At 40.0% G+C, this 23,073-nt stretch overlaps 1 protein-coding gene across 2 annotated transcripts; it reads left to right on the top strand.

Annotated features, from left to right (window-relative positions):
* The first annotated feature begins 576 nt into the window (after positions 1-576).
* LOC103460964 (cysteine-rich secretory protein LCCL domain-containing 1-like) lies at positions 577-23,073 on the top strand. 2 transcript variants are annotated; one of them, XM_081601574.1, is made up of 16 exons: positions 577-939; positions 7,788-7,858; positions 8,370-8,674; positions 15,629-15,747; positions 16,743-16,875; positions 16,956-17,071; positions 17,176-17,276; positions 17,367-17,561; positions 18,269-18,329; positions 18,413-18,479; positions 19,082-19,212; positions 19,355-19,398; positions 19,512-19,584; positions 19,675-19,750; positions 19,843-19,976; positions 22,107-23,073. In XM_081601574.1, exons 3-16 carry the CDS (start codon positions 8,429-8,431, stop codon positions 22,156-22,158), a joined length of 1,548 nt encoding a protein of 515 aa, XP_081457700.1. In that variant the 5' UTR covers positions 577-939; positions 7,788-7,858; positions 8,370-8,428; the 3' UTR covers positions 22,159-23,073. The 2 variants fall into 2 exon arrangements, with proteins under 2 accessions (XP_081457700.1, XP_081457699.1); XM_081601573.1 differs by lacking the exon at positions 577-939 and having other exon boundaries at positions 7,012-7,858.

The raw sequence follows: 23,073 nt of genomic DNA, 5'->3' as shown, positions 1-23,073 counted from the left end.
AGGGGCCTCCTTGGAGGGACTTCGGCAAAGCGACATCCTGCAGCTGCGAGATCCCGGCCAAAATCAATGTCCTCCCAGAAGCACAGTGCTGGGAAACTGGTGCTTAATCAGATGGGCTTCGTCCTTTTTGCTCTCAACTCAGTTTCATGCCAAGCTCAGAGAGACTTTGAACCTGCTCACTGATTTCAGTGCTCCTATGTCTTGTCCTTCGGGACTTACAGTATATGAAGTCTGTGTCCTTGTTCTTCTTTGTCAGCTTGGATCTCTGAGCATCAGTTTTCTTTGCAAAGATTCTTCATCAGACTTCTTAGCATGATTTGATTTGAACCAGCCTACTGTAGCTTTTTCCAAAACATTTAGACTCATTGACCTGTCAGAGAGTAAGTTTCTGTCATCAATCACTAGCAAACGTAAAAAAGAAAAAGTCTTCTTCTGTTATGGCTCTGTATTTGCCTTCCCCCACTTTCACATGAATGCTAATCAGCGTCACTGTTTATGCTGAAGTCAAAAAGATCCCCCACTGCATGATCCTGCCACTATCATCTTTCCTTCTACTTCTACGCGTATCTGCCATGTTGTAGGTTGCTGGACCCGATTGCAAGCACAAGGCGGCGGGCAGAGTCATGAGAAAATCCGGGATTTGATAAATACTCCCAAAACATACATAAATAAGAGTGGCAGGAAAGAAATCTAAACCATAAGACAAAGAGCACGGAAACATGACAGAAACAAACGTCTCACAAGGAATCAAAGAAAGCGGGAGCATAAATATACTGGAAGGGTTAATTAGAGGAACAAAGAGCTGGTGAGTCCAATAAACTAAATGAGTAACAGCTGTGCGGGAGCAGGAACTCATTTACAGAGGGAGAATCACCAGAGATGAGATGTGAAGACTGTTAAAGCAGAAGATGAGGAAGAAAGATGATAAGCGCAAGAAGGGTGGGTAAAATAATGAAAAAAAGACAAAGAACTCATAAATGGCTCAAAGCCATTAATGTGACAAAAAAGTATTTTTAGATCGTGACAAAAGCACCGTGTATGTAGGCCAGCAATGTTAACTTTGGCCTCATCTAAAAAGAGCATTGACATCGTTTATTGTCCCATACGTGGCAAACTATAAACTTCTTGTGGTTTTCTTACAACACTAGCTTTGTCATGTCCATTCTTCCATAAAGGCCAGATTGTGGAGTGCATGACTGGGCTGTTTTCCGTCATTCTCCCACCTGAGCCGCGGATCTCGGCAGCAGCTCCAGAATCCTCACTGGAGGATCAATGTGGGTCTGTAATCGTAGTTTAGGTGGAAGTCTGTGTCTCGGTCACAGTTTTGCCATTATCTACACGTGCTTAGATGATGAATTAAACAATGCTACGTGAGATGTTCAAAGTTTTGGAATATTGCTTATAACCCGAGGCTGCTTTGAGGTCCACGGCTTTATCTTTGACATTTCTTGTGTTTTTTTAATTTGTTTGTTTTTGAAGATGCTGTTTGTTAGCTGATGTCTGACAAATGTCAGAGCTTCACACAACAGCTGAATTTCTGCTGTGAGTAAGTGGCACAGTCAAATAATTGGTGAACTCTATTTACCAATTATATGACTCCTGAAGAGATCTCATTTAGGGTGAAAATGGCTAAATACGACACAAAGCCGCATATTTCATAATTAAAAAAAAAAAAGAAATCCACACCCCCTGAATTGTTTCCTTCTACTTTCACATATGCAACGTTTTGTGTTGGTCATTGTGCAGTTCAGTCAGTTTTGGTTTATTTTGCGGAGAGATTTTCAGCATCCAGCTTAGCAGATTAAATACGAAGAAACACAACACGGTTCCATTCCACCCAGAATATATCAAGTGACGTCAAAGGTGTCACGACGAGATTTATTTGCCTTTCGTCGTTTTATCAACAAGTTGCAACACTGTCAACATGCATTTCAGTTTTCCTAAAAGCAAACTGGAATGTAAAATAAAATCTATTGCTGAAGTTTTATGATTTCTCGCATTGTGGGAATACACGATTCTTCCCAGGTCCCAAATCTCCGATGGGTTCTGCCTTACTTGGTAAAAAGCTGTGGGAAGGTGGCAGCAGTTTAATTCATCACAATGAGCTAATATTGATCTGGAACTCCAGCTTATTTCCATCGTCTGACCTGCTGGTTTTCAGCAGTGTTTTATTGTGAAAGGACACTGACACCTGCTGGTCGGGGGAACTGTTTGTCCCTTTTTGTTCCTATAAAAATCCAGATGTTTTTTGAGAACTTTCCTTGAAAGTTTAAGGTTAGAGCAGTGCAATGTGGAAACCATTAAAGTTATCGACACCATTGTTAGGTAAGTCAAAAAAAAGCCCTCACAACTTCAATTTAAATGCCGTGTGCCATAAGATAAGCCAGTTGGTGGAAACCAAGAAGATGAAGCCAGTCTTTACTGTGAATTTATAGGATCCGGTTTTTTCCTGGTTTCTTTTCAATTGCTCTTAAGTCAGCATTAGGTGACTTTGTATGTAATTATGTAACATTATTTTTGAATAGCTACAATAATTAACAGCAAACTAGTGAAAAAAGCATTCAATTCACAAAGCTCTAAAAGGCAACTAAAATACCTAGAAAACTATCGAGCAACACTTGAGCGACATTTCACCACCCACAGCTTTCTTCAGGTTTGACCTTTGACAAGATTCACAGTCAAACTCAAAAATAAAATGTCTCTTTAGCTCCAGCTATCTAGCTGTCATCTTAAGATTTTTGAGTGAAAACTGGTTAGGTATTATGATTTCATTCAGCTTAGCAAAAATGTGGTTCCATCTAAATAAAATGAATCGGTTGACATATTTTACTGGAAGTACGGTTCCATTTCGGTGACGTTCTGTGGGGCTTTTTGTGCCAAACATACTTTTATTTTTATTTTTTTTGAGGCCCAGAAGTTCAAGTTCGGGTTAATCAAACTGCGTTATATAGATGCGGGCCCGGATCTTTTCCTTGGAAGAAACAACTCCTGAGCTGAGATATGTGGGGGATAAAGGAGACTATTCTCACATTCACATCTAGAACAAAACCAGCACTAACCAGAAATTCCAGCAGCTCCTTCGGTGCTGCTGCCAACCAGACTCTTGGCAGACTCCCTGGTCCATTTCCATCTCGTCTTTTCAGCCACCATGGCGAAACATCTAGTTTAATTATGTCACTGCAGTTACTATTCTCAATAAGATCATTTTTATCCTTTGCAACCTGTGTGCAATTTTTTTTTTTTTTGTTAAAGGATATACAGTTACCCAAATCCTTTTATTTAATCAGATTGACTAAAACCTGATGGCATATGCTTAAGATAACTGAATGCTAAAAATAAATAACCGAAAAGTGCTTCATCAGAGTATTGTACACCTGTTATTGCAGTTTCTTTGTTTGCTATTTTCCTCCCCAACAGACTTGCTTGTTTCTCAGTTTAATAATAGGGGGAAAAAAAGGCTTGCAAACTTTTGGAAATCTGCTGTGTGCAGCCTGGATGTCACCAGCATTTTATGAAAATAAAACTCTAATTACAAAGTACAATAACACATAATGTAAAAGTGCTGTTAAACATCTGCTGTTTGGAAACATTGAACAGAAACACTGATTAACATCTCTGCCTACCAAGACACCGCAGGTTCACCACCTTTTCTAGCAGATGCACTGGCTTTTTCACACCACGAGGGGGTGCAGATGAGTAGCTTGTGCTCTGAGATGCCCAGCTCTTAGCAGGCTGTCTCAGGCAGCCTTCTGCTGAGCACAGCTGATAGAGTCACACAAGCAGCGAGGTTTTGAACATCTGCCAGATGAACTGGGTGCTCTTTACTCCCGTCTTCACCCTGACGCTGTTCCAACAATCTGACCCCGATCCAGCTCTACCAGAACCATTAGGGAGTAATGAGCTGAATAACATTGGCCAACAAAAAGAAAATGTGATGTTGAGTGTTTGTGTGGTTTGCGGCTCGGTCCAAAAGAAGGGCTGTGGATGCAGTGGCCTGGCACCGTTTCTAACATTCTGCCGATTTCCGTGGCGGATGTCGCAAGACATCACACTGAATACAGGAAGTGAAGAATGGAGCGTCCCGGGCTCGGTGCTTAGCCGAGACTGGGTTGGTGAGGTACAGGAAGAAAAGCAGAATGAGGGGAACTCTTGGGAATAGAAACGAGAAATGACTGTGTATGAGTTTATAACACTATAAGTAACGCAAACCAGACTACTAAGTAAATAAATTTGTTGTTTGTTTATTTCCTGGCATTGTGATTCAAATCAGCAGGGAGTTTGGTGTTACAGAGTGCTTGACTTAAATCACCACTCTGTAAATTATGTAAATCCCTCAGCACTTGGTCAATTTTTCCTCAAGTTGCTTTTTACATTTCTTTTTTTCTTTTTACTTGGAATTGAAACATTCCTGTCTCACAGTCAGTGTTTATGTATTTCAGTTGATGGAAAACATATTTTTCTTTACATTCAGAGATTTCCACATCGTTTAGCAGTGCTTGAGATAATTGTATGTTGTTGTTTTTTATATCGAGTCAGTGTGTACGTTTTTGAAGAGCTGCGCAGAAACATTCACTTCTGTAGCCTCTTTTTCATCTTGCGGTTTCACATTGTCACAGACACTTTGTCTAATCGCAGTTGCAGCATTAATTCCACTGCAGTTGAATGAGTGTTGCTTTCCTCATGGGACGTGTGAGCAAAGGTAGAGTGTTGCTGTTTCAGCTGTGTTGAAAGAGGAGGAGTCGTGTTGGGGGTCCTGCCAGGCCTTACCGCAGAGAAAGGAACGGTGCCGGGGCCATGGCCCAGGCCCGTGCTACTGACCCAAAGAGCAGACGGTGTAAACACTGGCTTTATGGACATTCTGCATGCGGTGGGTCTCCAAGAGTAAGAGTTCTTGTGTTACTTGAACTAGAAAAGTAGGTTACACAGATCAATGACTGGAAGACAGCAAATTATCTTTAGTTTTGTTGTCTTCATACAAAAAATTCAGCAGCAGATTCAGGATTTAATTAAGTTTAAAGTTGGACGCGTTTGATAAATTTTATTTCCATTTCTTTTAAAATGTTAGTTTTAAAACTTGCAAAATATTACACTAAGCAAAGGTTTAAAACTATCGCTGAAGCTGAAGCCCATTTGGACTTGAGTTACTTTCTAGCAATTTTCTGATGTAAAAACTGATCGTCTTCATCCTACTGCATGCATGTTTTCAGTGATAGTAGCTGAAAACATGCATGCAGCATGTTTGCATCTGAGTTTGGTTTTTCTTTGGTTTTGTATTTCTTTATTGCTTTATAATGTGCAGTTGTAACTCCTGCTTTATCTTGATAAACTGTTTTCTCGTGTGCATTTCCTATTTTCCACTGAAAACCTTTTCCTGTGTTGTTCTGTCAGTTCTGGTCTAGTATTTCTTGACTACAGGTTGTAAACCCTGTTTATGTGTTGCTCTCCTTTATTGAGGTGTTTGTCTTCAGTAATTTATCTCATCGTTTCTCAGGTTCATCTACACTAATTTACCATTCAGTTAATCAGTCCTTCTTTTTTTTAGGGATCATCTTCCCAGCAAACAAATCTCTGTTGCCTCAGTTCTTCCTGTTATGTTCCGAGAGTCATTTCCTCTTTCCTAACCGTCACCAGGCCTATTTTCAACTAGTATTATCCATGTATTATCCATGTGCCTTATCAGGGATTTTTAACCTCCAATTTTGTCTTGTGAATTCATCATTTTTATTTTGATTAAATCACTTTGTCTATTATCCAGTCTCATCCCTGTGTTTATTCATGCTCAAATAAGACTTAATATCCAGCAGCATTTATGGCTCAATATTTGCCAAAACTTGTCTCTCGTATTTATTTATCAAGGGAACAGAGGCAAAGCTAATGTGTCTGCTTCCAAGTCTCAATCTCTCCCCTTAGAGCAAACTAGCAGCAAAATACACCACTGCATTTTTGTACTAATCTTCATCCCTTAGAAACAAAGACAGAATGTTTATAACTGCTGGTAAACACACAAACTGCTGTGATTTGTGTTTTGAACAGCTGCAAAAGGAGTGTTTCTTATTTTGGCTGGACACGCTAGCCGTGCTAAAAGCTAACATACTTCTACCCAGACAAAGTGATGGGTCTATCTATTGACACTGAAATGTATAAAGCTAACAAAAGTAGAAGAGACTATTGTCAGCCACTGGACAGAGCAACGATTGGCTACCATGAAAACTTTGACATAACTCAGGACTTTTGTGCCACATATTGTAAAATAGACCCTTGGCTGACCTGTGGGATAAGTCGTGCGTATGAGCTGATGAGGAATTATGTAAACAACATGAAAATTGACCAAAACATGTTTGACTTATGACGTAGTCTAGGTGATACGACAACAGTATGCTGGGTTTTTCCCCTTATGGGAGGAGGGAGATACCTCACCTGTTTCTACGTGTAGGCTACCATAGCAACCAGTAAAAGTGACGAAACAACCTGCTTGTTTCCATAACGGAGTTGGGACCGCTTTACAGCAAAGAGCGGGGAAACAGTGACGACAGAATCAGGTGACAGAAAGACTTGGATTGAATTTTAATACTTCCCAGAACACTTTGGACCAGTGGTTTCCAGGGTAAACTCCTTTAAAACGTTTCTACTCTGAAAATACTTGGTTTTCCAAGATCTACCACCAGTAGTATAATAATAGTAATGAAACTACAGTTGTTACACTGGATAGGAATGTTTGTGGTTTTTAGTGTCAAGTTCTCAGTTGAAACAAATTAATAGAAAAGTCCAATGGACTTTCAAGAAAGTTCTCATCAACTCTGACCTCACAATCTCTCACCTTTTTGCCTCGTAATATAAAACTTAGCTGATGTCCATTATATGTCATATTGCAAAATCCAGTAATAAATCAACAAAAAAGTTATCTTAAACAAATACACAAATGAAAACATCTATACGTTTAAGTTTTTTGTTTGTTTGTTTGTTTTTGCAATTATGCCAAATCCAAGTTCAGAAGTCATCTTTTTGACTGCTATTAAGTGTGTTGAATTTATTTAGTAAATGACTTATGACTGTTAAGCACGCATTTCTTTTGAGTACTGAACATCTGACAAGTACTACAAGCGGCAGTCGCCCCACAGTTTGAGAACCATGACTTAAGCCAATGGAATCTTCAAAAACGGGATAGTTTCTCTATCACACACACACACATACGCACGCACCCCTACACACACGCACGCACACACACACACGCACACACACACGCACACACACACACACACACACACACACACACGCACGCACACACACACACGCACACACACACGCACACACACACACACAAAGATGTCAATGCGCAACATAAAAGAAAAAAAACGACTTTAACTCACAACTTCAGTATTTTATTGCTGGGATCTGAACTGGTTCTGTCTCCCTGTGCCATAAAAGTTCAGTTTTGACTTTCTGGGAAGAGAAAATGAAGAGATACTCCTACAATAAACCACTTCATGCACCAACGATATCAGCGCACATGAGCCTTGACAGGAGGCGGGGCCAGAGGCGGCTCTCGTGGAACAGCAAAACCGAGGATAAAATGTGGACAAGTGATTCTTTACCGGCTTTGGCGCACAACACCCGCAAGAAGCAAGGCCGGTTTTTAATTGCTTTTTTTTTTAAGCTGCAGAAAACGAGAGAGGAGACCCTATTGCATACTTCTATTTCGTGGAAAAAAAGAAGAAAAAAAAGGGCAAAACGTCTGTCCAAGTTGCACCTGAGCTGTGCAACTTGGACTTTTTGTTTTCTTCTTCCAGCTGAAGATTTCCTCGCTGCCAAATTCTTCCCCGAGATTTCAGCAACTGGGCTCCTTTCCAGTTCATTCAAGGTAAATTACCTCCACTGTCTCCATAAATTTACTCCAATCACTTTCTGTTCCAATACGTGTTCACTTCTATTGGCTCTTTATATCGTCATGTTTTCTGCATACTAAAAAGGCTTAAGTTAATAGTGGCTTTAGAAGTATACGAGCTTCAGTTTGCTGGACTTTGTTAAAATTACTGCGTGCCTCTTGCAACCAGCATTCCTTCCGAATCGTTTAAGATCATTTAGGATGTTTGGGATTTAAAAGTCAGTTGTAAAACTTTTCAAGGACAGTTTAAATTACTGTATTCCAGTTATTCTCAGTCTGCCAGTTTACCCTCGCTGAACTCCCATTAGCTTTTTCCACAGCACTTCCCCAGATCGTGTGTCTGCAAGCTAATGCACTGTCCCTACCAAGTTCAATATTGACATAAGTTATTCAGCAACTCTTGTGGAGAGCACTAATTCTTCCAATGCATCTGCACCCTCACCCCTGTGCAGGTAAAGAAAGATTTGTGCTTATTGTCCCCATCCAGGCCCCCCCGGTGGATTTTGAGAATCCCACCGCCTTTCCTTATCACCATTACCTCCAAGGATGAGGTGTCTGAGAGGTGTGTCCGTGCTCCTGCTGGTCCAAGCCTCCATGTCCATGGTGATGCTTCCAAACTCCACAGGATGGGAGCAGATGCTGGACAAGTATCTGGACGAGGACGGAGACTGGTGGCAAGCCAAGCAGAGGGGGAAGAGGGCCATCACCAGCAGTGACGCTCAGCTCATCTTGGACCTGCACAACAAGCTCCGAGGCCAGGTCTACCCCCCTGCCTCCAACATGGAGCACATGGTAGGTGCATGAAGCAGGCATGGGCGGATATTAGATTCTAACGGAATAAGAAGATTTCTGAAAAGCCGCAAAATGAAAATGTATAAATATGTGATTGAAATTGTTTTAAGTCGACATGCAAGATCACCATTATCTCTACTTTAGCACCAAAAGCTAAACTCAGGAGGAGTGTCTTGGCACTATCAGTCAGCCTCATGTTCTTGCTGCTAAATGAGCTAGTGGCAGAGAAACAACTAACCGTTACAGGAGAACAGTTTCTGCGCTGTCATTAGTACCCATGCTAACTAGCCTGATCATTAGTGATAGGATGTGCCAGCTGCAGTGAACCAGAAAGATTTAAAAACATTTTAAAACCTCAGCGTACCTTGATACTGGTAATTGACTGCTGATCACTATATATATATATATATATATATATATATATATATATATATATTTTTTTTTTTCCAGCAGTGGGAAAAAAAAAAGTATTATTTTTGTATTCCGTGAATGCATGTAATTCTAAAAACAAGGTGTGGAATTTATTCTTTGATGCATAAATATAAATAATCTTGTAAATGTTTTGTTACTTGGAGCATCATGGTCAGAATCAGCAGAAAATGCGTTTGACTGTTGAAAAGCTTTGTAATTTGGTGAGCTTGAAACCAGTCTCCAGACCTCTTGGCACCATGCAGTCTAACTTTGCTTAAACGTGCAAAGTGCCAGCCTCCAAAGCACCTTTGCACATGAACCCATAACTTTTTACCCCCATGACTTTGCGGGCTGCTTTGCAAAAACAGAAGAATTTCACCAACTTGCCAATAATCACATTTCTGTTGCGTTTCTGCCCCTCCTTTCAACCCCAAACACTCATGCCTGGAGATTTGTTTGACTTTATCCTCTGGCCATCACTTGAGTGTGCTGCGCCAGATCGCTTTTCACAGTGCAATTAGAATCAAGAGTGCAGCACAGAGGGCCTTGTTTTACCAGCTGTCTAACTACCCTGGCTAAACACGCAGGCGTACACCCCACCTTGGGCGCAGATCTGGATTTTTTTTCCAGATCACATACCACGTGCGGGCACAGTTTGGCCTCCGCAGTGCACGGCCATCGACAACACATCTCAGGTGGAAGAAAAAAAAAAAAGAAAGCAAAATCAATACAATGTGAAGACAGTAATGAGGCTTTATCACCTTTTCTTCCTCACTTAAAGAGAAACAGAACAAAAGCTTGCATTATTCTCCAGTAAAATAAAATAAACAGTTCCTGCTGAGGGCATTTGCCGGACTGTGTAATTGTGTAATTGAGAGGTTATGCTCGGGGACCATTCGTACGTCTGTACAGAGGCACACGGGTGTGAAAAACTGCTGAGTTAGGCAGAATGTAGTTCTTTTCACCATCTTCAGTTACAGTAGGCAGTTTTTTTTGTTTTTTTTGTTTGGTGGGAGAAGGACGGGGTGAGGGCACAGTCGGGTTAAGCATGTAGAGGTATGCAACAAGAGGACATGAGGCGTGAGACAGAGTGAAAGATAACTGGGAATGAAAGGTAAATATTAAGTAGCGGGAATTAAAAAAGAAAAGGAGGCAAGACGGAAAGGAGAAACAATTGTTTGATTAGTGGGAACCCCAGATCAAAGGAGAAAGTTCCTATTTAGATGTTGGCTGGAGCTGGTGAGAGAGTGTCGTTATTCACAGTAAAATAAGCTGAGAGAGCACTCAGCAAAGAAGAGGCTGTCCCTTGATCTGGTGAAACTAAAAGTGAAGCGGTTGGTCAAAAATGATCATCATTGTTACATCGGGAGGAAAATGTTTTGAGAATTCAGTCCTAAATGTGAAGCTCTGTTGGATGATGTGTGGACGTATTGCTGCAGAGTTGACCGGTGTACTTTTCAAAATAGATGGCATCAATAGAAAATGTCAAAGGACATCAGTCAGCATGCTACAGCTTGGACACAAGAAAGTGGCTGAAGGAGAACAAACACATTTCTTGGTTTTTGCACCGTATGTGCAGGCTTTAGGTCTGTCGAATCTCAAGTCAGTTCCTAACCATTTAACTTTGCATTTTGAGTCTTGAGTCACGCCATATAATTTAAGTGAACTTTTAAACGGATAAGACATTGACATTGCTTTTCAGTGTCAGTCTGGCAGTTGTTTAGGCATTCCCCATATCTACCAAACGTAACCTGTCTCATTTTGAAATAAATGCTAAAAACAATTTAATATTGATAATCGCCCTATGTGTATTTGAGATAGGCGGACAGAGAAAAGACAATATTCTGTGACTATGCAAAATAATATTTGAATTTGCAGTTGTCAATATTTGAGGTACTGGTCAGTTTTACAGTTTGTATCCTTTTGTGACTGATTTCTACTTTATTTCAAAATGACTTTTTTTTTTTCTTTTCCCCCCAACTGCTGTCACTTTCCAGAAAGCTCAAAGCTTCACTCTGCTGGAAGACTTTGTAGATGTGCTTGGCTGTGCTCCAGTTACACACTCATGCATGCAGAGATGCATAAAACTGCGCACACAGAGAGAAACCTTTGCCCATCAGCTCTCCTATTGTCCTCCATTGTATTAGACCACAACCCCAGTGACCCTCTGAGGCAATCATTGAAGATAACATCAGTTTAGATCCGCTGCTTTATCTCCCCCTTCATCTGCCTGTTTTTCCTACTTTCCCTCCCTCCCTTTCTCTTTTTCTTTCTCCCTGCTTCTCCCTCTTCCTTATCCCCGTGGCTCCGTTCCCATTCTGTCATTATGCACCACAGAGGCCCCAAAAATTCCCTGAATAAGCATTCGCGCTTTGCAATGGCTTCAACACGGGGACAGCGATTCTGCCTCTCACCCAGATGTTGACCCACAGGTATAAAAGGAAAGGTGTCAGTGTTTGAAGCAGTGGAAGACAAACAGACGGCATCTTGGTGGGGGCATGGGGGGAAAGGGCCCCACGTTTCCTGATGTTTAACTTGAGGGCTGCACCACACTCGGGTCTGTGGTGGTAGTGGTGCTGTTAGTGAATTATGACAAAGCTCTATTGATTTTTTTTTTCATTTTTTCTTTTTTTTTAGTCAATGTGGAATGCAGTCAGACAATATCTAAGCCCAGGGCTTTTAAAGTGATCTGGCAACTGCTGATTAACTGTGGCACGGAATATTTCTGCACCCTAAAAGTCAGCTAAGCGATCCAGTAGTTCCAGTAGTTCAAGAAATCTGGATTGATGAGTTATACTCAGAAGATCTCCACAGGGGGGTGCCAGAGTGCATTCAGAACAGGTGTTCCTAGTTTATCCACTGACTCCACACCAGGAAACTTTGATTTTAAAGATTACCCACTGTGCACCACATCACATCTGAGGCTCCACTGAAACCTGAAGGTCTGGATCTTCGTCCCCTTTGACTTGCTGCATCCTGTTTATGTAACAGCTTGTGTGACTGCAAAACTTTTATTTTCCAATTTTTGCTTTCACTCTCAATCCCTGGCCACAGTTCTTATTGTCAGTGTGCCCAGAGATCATCACTGGCACAGATCCTATTTTTGTTAAAGATTTTTTTGGCTCTAGTGGCCTTTATTTGATAGTTAATTGACAGGAAAGTGGGTAACGAGAGAAGGGGGAAGACATGCAGCAAAGGTCGCCAAGGCCGGGAATCGGACCTGCGAAAGCTGCGTCGAGGACTAAGGCCTCCATACATGGGTTGTGCGCCACCACAGCACACCCCGCTGGCACAGATCCTTGAAGAGACACACAGGCTACAAAAAATACAGAACAGCATGTACAGCTCATAATCCTTTTGACGTAGCATTTGTTGGCTATGAAAAATCCTGTTGTAAAAAAAAACATTTTAGTTGAAATAATTGCTGGCATACATTCATTTCTGTCTTTCTTTATAGAACACTTTAGGATGTGAGTAAAAATGCCAGGGTTTCAGGAAGTAAGCAGAAATTAGGAACACGATCTACAGCTGTTTAAAGCATTGCAGCTTTTCTTTGTGTTTCTAATCAACCTTTTCCATACTGCAAAACTACTCAGAATGCATCCTTCTTACAGCCTTGCACCTTTTTTTTTTCCTGAGATGAGTTGTCATTTCCTTAACTCCTGATAAGCAAGCATCGCATTAACTCATATCAGATAGGATGTTACTAAGACAAACATAAATCTGATTTCCATGTGAAACGTTTTAAAGTTTGACTGGTTGTATAATCTTTTAATTTGCCATTTTCAAACCATTTAGTGGAATTTGCTAGAAGGTTGTGCTTGAAAAACTTGAATGTAAATTCACACATGTAAATTACTTCACAAAATATATATTTTTTTATTTGTTCTGTTTTAATTTCTTCTTTCTTTTAGGGTTCATGACAGAAAGTCAACCATTTCTATCTTTGTATTCTCTCTAACATTTCTTTGTATCTTTGCTTTATTTTCCCAGTTCCCATATCTTTCCTTCGCCTCTCAGTTGTCTCAGTACGGTCCATTGATTATACACAGGAAACTCATACTTGCAAAGGAAGTTTCTTGTGAGGGCAGCCAGACGAACACAAAGTGAAAAAGAAAATACAAGAAATCCACACCGCAAATGAAGTGTTAAACGAAACAAACAATGCCATGTGAGCTACGCTGACAAATGTTCGCAAGGGTGGGGGCGCTTATATGGTTCTTTATGGTTCTGCTGTCAGAGCGGACGGGATCGGGTTTGTGGTTACGAGGTTCCTCCTCCTGGGGTAACTGTGCAAACAACAGCATCTTGACAGCCTGGCTGTACACTGTACAGATGCAACATCTAAAAGGAGACGTGAAAATAATTTGAATGGCAAATCTGAGTGGTTTCCTCTAGCAGTTTTCCCCTCGTGATGATCATGCACTACTCCTTGCCAAGTAACTAACAGAAAACAGTCGCTTTAGACCAATTTCATTTTTAGAAAGCCGTTGGATTCTTAACTGCAAGAAATGGGAAAGCATCAACTGGTCTGCTTTTTAAGAGTGTTTGGACAAAGCCAACAGCAATTTGAGCCCCACAAAGCAGAACATTTGTGACAATCTGTCAACCTAATGCCATGAATATATTCAGAGACATGCAGAGAAGTGTTTTTTTTTTTTTATCATGAGCATTCAACATTATTCCCTGACACCCCACTCTCTAGTGAATAATGTTCACTAGAGAGTGAACATTATTATTCAGATGATGCAAACTACCATCATCTGAAGACGACCCTCTTTGAGTAAATAATGCTCCAACATCACATTTCTGCATCTACATGTCACACATTGCTGCCACAGAGGGAAAATTTGTGCAACTCAAAAGTTCAAACCAAATTTGTTAGTTTTAACACCAACTTGCCAGCGGGAGTCGAGATGGTCATTAGCCACGTAGCTTTAATTTCATGTATTTAAGTGCTAATGTTTGTTAATGTGTATTCACCCATTTTTAAAAATAATCTGGTCTCAAAACATTTCATAGCAATGATTAAATGATAAGATTATGTAATCTCATCCTAAACTATGCAGACGCAATGTCTGCACTGAAGAAGATTCATGCATTTTGAATGGTTGACAATTCTGCCCTATATCTAGGGAATACTCACAGGCAAACAACATGGAGCACAGAGCATTTACCCCAAGACAATCTGGTGATCAATGAAAAATAATGAAGCAACAATTATTCTATTATTATTATTTATTGTTTACTCGGTTTTGATGGAGTAGCACACTTTTCATCTGTCTTCATTTCAATACACAGGCACTAGAGAGCACGTCATACTGTAGTTAAATTCATAGGCAGCACTTCATGTTTCACAAAATATTTCTAATTTCTTCATGTTTAGACAAACAAAATGTGTTTTTAGATACGGGGAAAAATGTGTCAAGTTGAGAAATTGGCGTGACAGCGGCTTTAAAATGCCAAAACAGATGTCAAAGCAGATGATAATGCTGACATTTCAGTCAGCGCACCGCAAATAGAGGTCGTGTCAGGGCAGTGCGGTTTTGAGTTGAACAAATTCTCCTTATTGCTTTAACCAACACTCAGCAAGTCATTATAAAGCATGGAACAGCTCGACCTTATAGGCAACTTTAAATGGCATCATCAGCTGTGATCTGCTTCCTGCAGGGATACAGGCCATCAGTTAGCATTTGGTGGTTCTGCATTCTACGGGCTTGGTATTTACGTCAGCTGTGTCAGCTATTAATTTCAGAGCAGGCTTAAAAACACATTTTTGACACCTTTTACTATTTTTTTTAACATTACATACACATGCACACACTCTTGTTGATTTTACAAACACAAGTCACCCTGAATGTGAACAAAAATCATTTCAGACTTATATTTTTTATAAATGTATCTGTATTTGCTAATATTTAGCATTTTGGACAGAGTAGCTTGTCAACAAATAAGCAATTTTCCCTTAAAGTATATTCCGATTTTGACTCTGATTAGAGGAACATACTGTTCTTCAGAGAAATTTGGCAATATTTTTCTTTTTTTTTTTATTAGAACATGGAGTAGCTGCATGGGGGTTCTCTTCGCATTCCCAGAACTTGACACAGTGTGTAAATCGCAAAGCAGTAAAACGAAAGAAATGCTCCAGAATTCTTTTTTTATTTTTTTTATTTTTAATTAATTTAGAAACAATTCAGAGGAGGCCTGTAGAGGGTGAAATTGCTGGTTAGCAGAAATAAAGTGAATAAATCTCCACATTGACATCAGTTTTAAGATACAGCTAACGTGAAGATGATGAAGCTACTTAGCACTTCATCATATGGATTTAGCACATCACTGCCCACAGAAAAAAAGCACATATGGCTGTAAATGTCTTTGCTCATTACCAGCTCTCTAACTTGACATTGATAAACCTCATGTTCTATCATCAGCTCTCTGTCTAATTGGCTTTGGATAACATTTTGTCAACTTTCCAGCTTTTATTCCAAAAATATTCTGCAAACTTATGCTATTTGTTATTGTCTGTCTTGTCCCTCTGGTCAGGTGTGGGACACGGAACTGGAACGTACTGCTGAGGAGTGGGCAGAGACCTGCCTGTGGGAGCATGGTCCTGCGGGCTTACTCCCACAGATCGGGCAGAACCTGGGTGTGCATTGGGGAAGGTAAATAATCTTATTCAATAAAAAGTTAGAATCTTCTTAACAAGTTAGCAACTTTTTCTGTTTTTTTTCTTTCTTTGCCATTTCTCCAGAGGAGGCATTACAAATATAATGGGTTTTCCTGATTACACTGAAAACATTGACATTTCTTCTTTCACAGTATAGACAGTATATGACATAATGCTGTCTTACTTCAGAGTAGCTCCTTGTTTGTCCAATGTACAGCACAAATTACTGGGTTCACAAAAATTAAGTGAGTCTTTTTTTTTATTATTTTAACAAGTTTTTAGTGTAAAATCTGTCAAAGAAGAACTATTCGCTTTAGGTTTGACCAGTTTAAATGATCATTTCATTTTCTGACACAAAAGGATCCCTGTGCGAGTCTAAATACTGACTTATTATTGTGGGAGAAAGTCTTCCCTGTCCCAGCCAATAGGCCACAGGGGCATATACAAAACAACTGCTGACATTGTTTACCCATTGTGGATGAGTACCTGACCCCACGCCGCAGCCCAATAGATTTACACAGCACAGACTCTCACTTGGTTCTGTTTTTCCATTTGCTTACTCGCACCCCTTTCAAAAAAAATCTCTAGAAACGTCAGTGCCTCACATAAGAAAATCTTGTTTTTGCATCTCATCAGTTCAACTCACCGTCAAGATGCTTAATTTTAATCAAATTATCCTTCAGCTCCTGGTTCCATGCTTGTGGCCTTGGTAACGTAGCCGCGCTAACCAATTAGAGCCATCATAACAGTAGTGCCTAAATTGGCGTGTTTATCAGTGGTTGACAATTATACATGGTGGAGGTGTATTACTCAGAGCAATGTTTTTCCTTGCTAAGCTAGCAAGTGTATTTAATTAATCATTACAACTTTGAGTATGTGTACTTTATGGAACTCTTTTGCTTCTTGTCCTTGGACTCACTGCAAGACAGAGATCACAGTTTTGGTTTTTGTTAGCTTTGTGCGACTTGTAATACTCACTGCCGTTATTAGGTATCGGCCCCCTACGTCCCATGTGCAGGCCTGGTACGATGAAGTGAAAGATTACTCCTTCCCTTATCCTCAAGAGTGTAATCCCTACTGCCCGTTCAAATGCTCCGGACCTGTTTGCACCCATTACACACAGGTAAAAAAAAAACTACCTGACTTTACTTATTTGTGTCAGCTGTTTTTCGTTGTGTAGTGAGCTGTATCATCATTTTGTAGCTGGTCTGGGCCACGAGCAGCCGGATTGGCTGTGCCATCAACCTCTGCTACAACATGAATGTGTGGGGACAAATTTGGGAGAAAGCTGTATATCTGGTCTGCAACTATTCACCAAAGTAAGTACAGCAGAATAAAGTCATGTTAGGAAATTTAAATAAAAATAAGAAACATGTTTCATTTACAATGTTTGAGCAGTTTTACTGAATGTCGATTATAACAGGGGGAATTGGTGGGGACATTCCCCCTACAAACACGGGACTGCATGCTCTTCTTGTCCTCCAAGCTACGGAGGAGGATGCAAGGATAATCTTTGCTACAAAGGTATACTGAGAGTCACACTGGAAAAAGGCAAAGAACCCAGACAAAAGTGAAATGAAAAGACCCATCGTTCCCCTGTTTCTGTGTCTCCAGTTGAAGATGACAGATCTAACCCACCGCTGGAGGAAACAGAGGAGAGCAACTTTATTGAGCCAGAGGGCCCTCGAGGAACGAAACCCTGGTCTCGGGCCTCCAAGCCCGCACCTCCCAGCCTCCCTGCCCCGGCCCCTGCCGAGCCCCCCACAGAGGACCTGCAGAAGAATGAAGTGGTCAACATTCAGCAGATGTGTAAGTTGCCATTTAACTGTTTGTTCTGGATCAAGTTTCAACTTAAATTCGGGGGCTTTTGGACTTGGTTTAAGGGGTGGGACCAGCCGATCTGGGAAGTGCAGTACGGTATGTACTATAAAGAAAGAGGTCTGGAAGCTGGGTTAGAACCAGAGAATCAGATTTGTGTGTGTGTGGAAGCAGCGGAATTGGATTATAGAAAGAAAAACAGATCATAACTGAACAATGCTTGCTTTACTTACAGTTTATGTAAGATTTCTTTGATGCTTTGTAGCCTTTACTTGTTATCCACTTGATCAACTCTGACAGTCTATAAACCCGGCCCAATACTGCAAGTCACTCTTTGGAGGAGGGGGTCTTTATTTTAGCGTGATCCCCTGAGGACGTGTTTGTTTTTGGCTTGCTGAGCGGGAGTGAAAGGGGCTCGCTGTGGTTTTTGAACGGCTTCCTCCCTGCAGTGCAAGGGCCCTAAGAGATGTAAGATGAGACACTTCCTCTATTATTGCTGACCACCCTGAAATATGTTGTGGCGTTTTTTTTTTGTTGTGTGTGTTTTGTTCTGGAAGCAATGCACCAATCCCTTTCCCTTGGGTTTCTCTCAGCCTGGGATTTTCAAGTCTAGTTATACTCAATTTAAGGACAGATGACTTATGGATGCAGTTTTGTGCAGGAGCGTTTTCTGAGAAGTCACAATGTTTGCGTTTCAGCTCAGCTCGTCACCTGTGACACCAAGCTGCGAGATCAGTGCAAAGGAACGACGTGTAATAGGTAAAACGGAGATCAAACAGTGACGCATAAAGAGGAACGAACAGTGTTTTTAAACTATGGCTTTTTTCCATGTCGGCGTACAGGTACGAGTGTCCAGCTGGATGCCTGGATGCAGCAGGAAGAGTGGTTGGAACAGTGTACTATGAAATGGTGGGTAAACAGGTTGATATGCAATTTTAAAGTCTAAACCATGCTAAGATCAAAGTTTGCAATATTTTTGCCTGAATACCAATCAAGTCTTCGTGAAGGTATTTTGTTGCCAACATAAACCTTGTGATAATGTATAATTTTGCTATGAAATAAGCCTGCTGGCCTTTTTCCACTTGAGTCTGCTCATCATGGCTCGATTATGCTCTACTGGCTTTATAATGCCTAAGTGTCGTCTGCTGTATGAAGTGATGGGACACATGTTGACCAAAACAAATATTTGAATCAACAACAAAAAACATGTAGTTAGTCTTTCTGTCATTAGGTACCAATTTTAGCTTGGTCAGTCAACTTTTAGAAAGGTCAAAAAGTAGATCGAAGAAAACTTTTATCTACTTTTTAAGAAGATGCCACTGTTTGAGAAAAAACAGCACAATAAACAGACCGTGTAATATTTATTAACAAGAATAATTGTTGCAGAAAGAAAGAAATAATTAGCCAAACACAAACTTCCTACATTTTTTTCTACCACTGTTTGAAAACTTTTGTAAGGTCTAACTGCTGTGTCAGCAAAACGTACACAAAAATATCTCTGGTTTGTGCAGCAATCGAGTGTGTGCAGAGCCGGTCTGCACGCCGGTGTCATAGATAACGACGGGGGCTGGTTGGACGTGACAAGACAAGGCAGAAAGAACTATTTCATCAAATCCAACAAGAACGGAGTCCAGTCTCTCGGGTGAGGCGGTGATTTTAGAAACAAAATTGCCATTTATATATGTAGCACACCTGAGATACTCGGTAGTGACCTCATTACGATCCAATCGAAGCTGAAGGGAAAAGAGGAAATCTAATGGGGTGCTATGCCTTTCCTTTGGCAGAAAATATCACAGTGCAAACTCCTTCACAGTTTCCAGAGTGGCAGGTAAGTCCGAGAGTGTGACACACTATATGTGTATTATATTGCTCATTATAATGTGTGCTGCTGCATCAATATTTCTCGACATTTTCTGTGTGTGCTTTTTTTTATATATATAGTTAAAGCCATTACATGTGAAACCACAGTTGAACAACTGTGTCCATATGAAAAGCCTTCGAGACACTGTCCCAGGTTTGAACTTTTACTGTTTGACCACCAAAAACATTTTTAACTTTTGGTTTCCAGTATTGTTCTCAAATCCTGAAATGATTTTATTTTTAGATTATATTGCCCAAGGAACTGTTTAGAGGAGAACCCTCGCCTGTCCAGAGTCATTGGTACCAAAATATACTCCGACGTGAGTTCCTGTTTTTTTTTAAAGATGTGCAAAAGCCGACCTTCCACAAAGTTTTAGTTCACCGTCCTTTTTCTTCTTACTGGTCATTGTAGAAGTCCAGCGCATGTCGGGCAGCTGTCCATGCCGGAGTCATCAGGAACGGGGTGGGTGGATACATAGACGTGATGCCAGTGGACAAGCGGAATCACTATGTTTCCTCATACCAAAATGGGATTTTCTCTGAGAGGTATGGCAGGAATTACACTACACATTATATGTGTAGTGTGTAGACAAACGTGCATATGTGTGTGTGTAGGTATGTGCATTTTCATTTGGAGATTTTGTCCTCATGACGTTAAACTGCATGCTTTATTATTTCACAACATATAATTTTTACTTGCTTTGGATTATGATCATTCCAAATATTTTGAAAACCAATAGAAGAGTGACATTTATATTTTCAGGATTTGCATACTTACTGGAATTTGCTCTTCAAACAGACACCTAATTTAACAAGTGGAGTTTTACTGTAGCAGCATCCAGAGTGATGGCAAAAACCCAATGTAAGGAATTACAGTCGACGTGGTCTCGGTTATTGGATTGAATGAACGGTTCCCAGGTGGAGAGAAATTCAAACACTCTTTCCTCTTTGAGGCCCTAATATTTCCATTGATACAGACACTTTATTAAAACTCTGATACAGGGTGCCTCGGAGGGCAATTAGCATGATTTGAATTGAACATAATTAAAAGCTGGGCAATTATTGTTGAGAAGATGAGTGTAGCATCTTCATGTGTCTCTGAGTGAGAGTTCCCTTAATTGTTTTTTGTTAGTTTTGAGAAAACAGTCAGCATTACCTGAGCAAGACAACATCCTTTAAGTAATCATCCCACAACCTGAAAATGCCACTATTTTAAATTTGTAATGACAAAGCTTTTTAAGTTTTGAGCACATTTGCTAAAACACATTTGTCACCACTTATGAGAAAACCCTCATTGCAAGATGCTGTTTAACAACAAAGCATTTCCTCCGTCTTGGGACTTGATGTCGCCCAAAAATGGAAAATAATGGATAATGGATTTCCTTTTTTTCATGGAAAAAATGAAATCTAAAGCATTTCTTTCAGTCTTCACCAAGGGTAAAGTGATAATAATTGTCTCTGGATTGTTTTTCAGTGCTGTGGAGATCTTGCTCGAGCGTCATATTTTTTTTTCTCACGCAGTCCTCAGAAACAGACGGTTATGCGGTTAGAGCAGCAATAAAGTGTTGGGAAAATTGCAGCTGCTTAAAATGTAGAATCTGAGGTGAATCATTCATCAACTCATCAAGTTTTTTTTGTTTTGCAGCTTCACACTTTGTTCATTCCCAGACCTACCTGGAATGTTTGTTGTCAAAAAGCACCAACTTAGTTTTATCTGACCCCTAAACATGCTGGTCATCACCCCAGTTCAAGTTCCATTAAGCAAACTTCGCACATTGTTTTGGTTTGTGATGGTGGGAACGAAAAAGTTTTTCTGGAGGTGTATTGCCTTCGAAGTGTGTTATGGAATTGAACGTGCCACTCTGTGAGTTTTGGATTTATTTAACAGATCTTAATTTTTGCTCAGACTATAGAAATGACCAAATATAGGGAGCAACTATTTCTGAATAATAAAGATCAATACTTTGCCAATACTTCAACAGCAGACTCTCTTGTGTTGCATATTTTGATGAGCGACTCAAATAAGTAAGGCTCTGGCATTTCTACCCTAAGGTTTTAATTAACTACTCATTAGAAGTTACTCTGATTAACTGAAAAATGTAAATAACAATATAAATATTCTGCAGTTGCATTTATTATGTAGCAGTTGCCAAGGTGAGAATTAGAGTGCCATTGGTGATTTAGTAAGAAAAAGAACATTACCAACTAAGTAAAAGTATTCAAATTAAATAATTGGATTTTTCAAAAATATATGTAACAGATTATGCTACAAAATAATTAGATTTTTTCTTATCTTTACTAGTAATGAGAATAAACCCCTCATTTTTGGGATGTGTTCATACCCATTTGAAAGAAAATGAACTAATTGGTTTGTATGATGGTTGATGGAAAGTTAAGAAGCCCAAGCCAAGCTAGTGCTCACATAATTCAAATGTCAGCAGTGGTTACGAACTCTCCCCTGGATGTTTTTTGTATAAATGGCGATCCATCCGTGAGGTAACTTTTTTTTTGCCGACCTCGTAATCATAATTTTAGACACTTACCAACCATACCAACCATACCATACCAACTGTGGTTGAATGGTCCTATCAATTATGTCTAGGTGAATGTTTGAAGAGAGAAAAAAAACACAGCACCAAGACTGATTACTCTTCTTGTCCCGCTCTTCCCCTGCAGCCTTCAAAACCCTCCTGGAGGGAAGGCATTCCGGATCTTCTCTGTGATCTGAGCGGCAAAGGAGGCGGCTTAACCAAACCATTCGAGGCACTTGGGAGCTTTTGACGAGACAAAAATCGAGCCACGTTATCAGAACGCAATCGCTGAAATAATTCAGGCTCTGCCATGTTTCAAGGGTGAGAGGTTGCTACCATTGACAACGCAAACCCAGGAGAGAAAAAAAAAACTTAAAAAGATCCCACCTCTTTAAAATTTTGTTTTTCTTTGATGGTAAATTGTAAATATAGCTGATGTTTTTGCTGTACATATTTGTACATATTTTTTTTTTATTTCCATTGCATTATTGACTTACCTGTTTACCAAGTACAGTATCTTTGTCTAAATATGGATTTTAAACATGCTCAATCATAATGGCACATACAAGAGAAATCATATTTTATTATTTTATGTACAGCATAGTTTTATTGGTGCTTTGGAGCAGTTCTCTTGGTAGTTTTTTAATGAAGGGAAAATTGATATGCATTATTTTTTGTACATATTTATGCAATGTATCAATATAACTTGTAATGGATGCTGCTGAATGTGTTGTGTGTTGTTTTCTCCCACCTGGCTGCTTTTGTTTTTATTTTCCAGAATAAGAAACTTAAGCTAAGATTTCCTGCAGGTCAGGACGTCCACCCAACCCACATAGTGGTCTTCTGCTCATCAAAATATTTGTTTCTATATGTTGCATTTCCTTTGACAGGACTCTTAATAAAATCAGAAATAAAGCAATGTAACAGTTTTTGCAGTTTGAGCTGTAACAATCACAGCAGTTACCCCTACTGTTATCGATCACGTTGTACATGCATCAAAACGTACACATTTTTTTCCTCTGGAAGAACAATAAGGTTTTATTTTCAATAAAACATACGGAATAATGTTAAACCTCGATTATATGTTTGCATTAAAAGTATTCACAACCCTT

This window comes from Poecilia reticulata, chromosome 20, assembly GCF_904066995.2.
Source record: "Poecilia reticulata chromosome 20, P_reticulata-male-v2, whole genome shotgun sequence".
Classification (NCBI taxonomy): domain Eukaryota; kingdom Metazoa; phylum Chordata; class Actinopteri; order Cyprinodontiformes; family Poeciliidae; genus Poecilia; species Poecilia reticulata.
The sequence above is the reverse complement of the archived record's forward strand: the minus strand, read 5'-3'. Positions and strand labels throughout refer to the sequence as shown.

Excerpts from the sequence above, each read along its gene's own strand:
- LOC103460964 (XM_081601574.1), top strand. The coding sequence starts at position 8,429 with ATGAGGTGTCTGAGAGGTGTGTCCGTGCTCCTGCTGGTCCAAGCCTCC. Across the intron at positions 17,072-17,175 it reads GTCTGCAACTATTCACCAAA|GGGGAATTGGTGGGGACATT; the intron begins GTAAGTACAGCA and ends CGATTATAACAG. Across the intron at positions 19,977-22,106 it reads AATGGGATTTTCTCTGAGAG|CCTTCAAAACCCTCCTGGAG; the intron begins GTATGGCAGGAA and ends CTTCCCCTGCAG.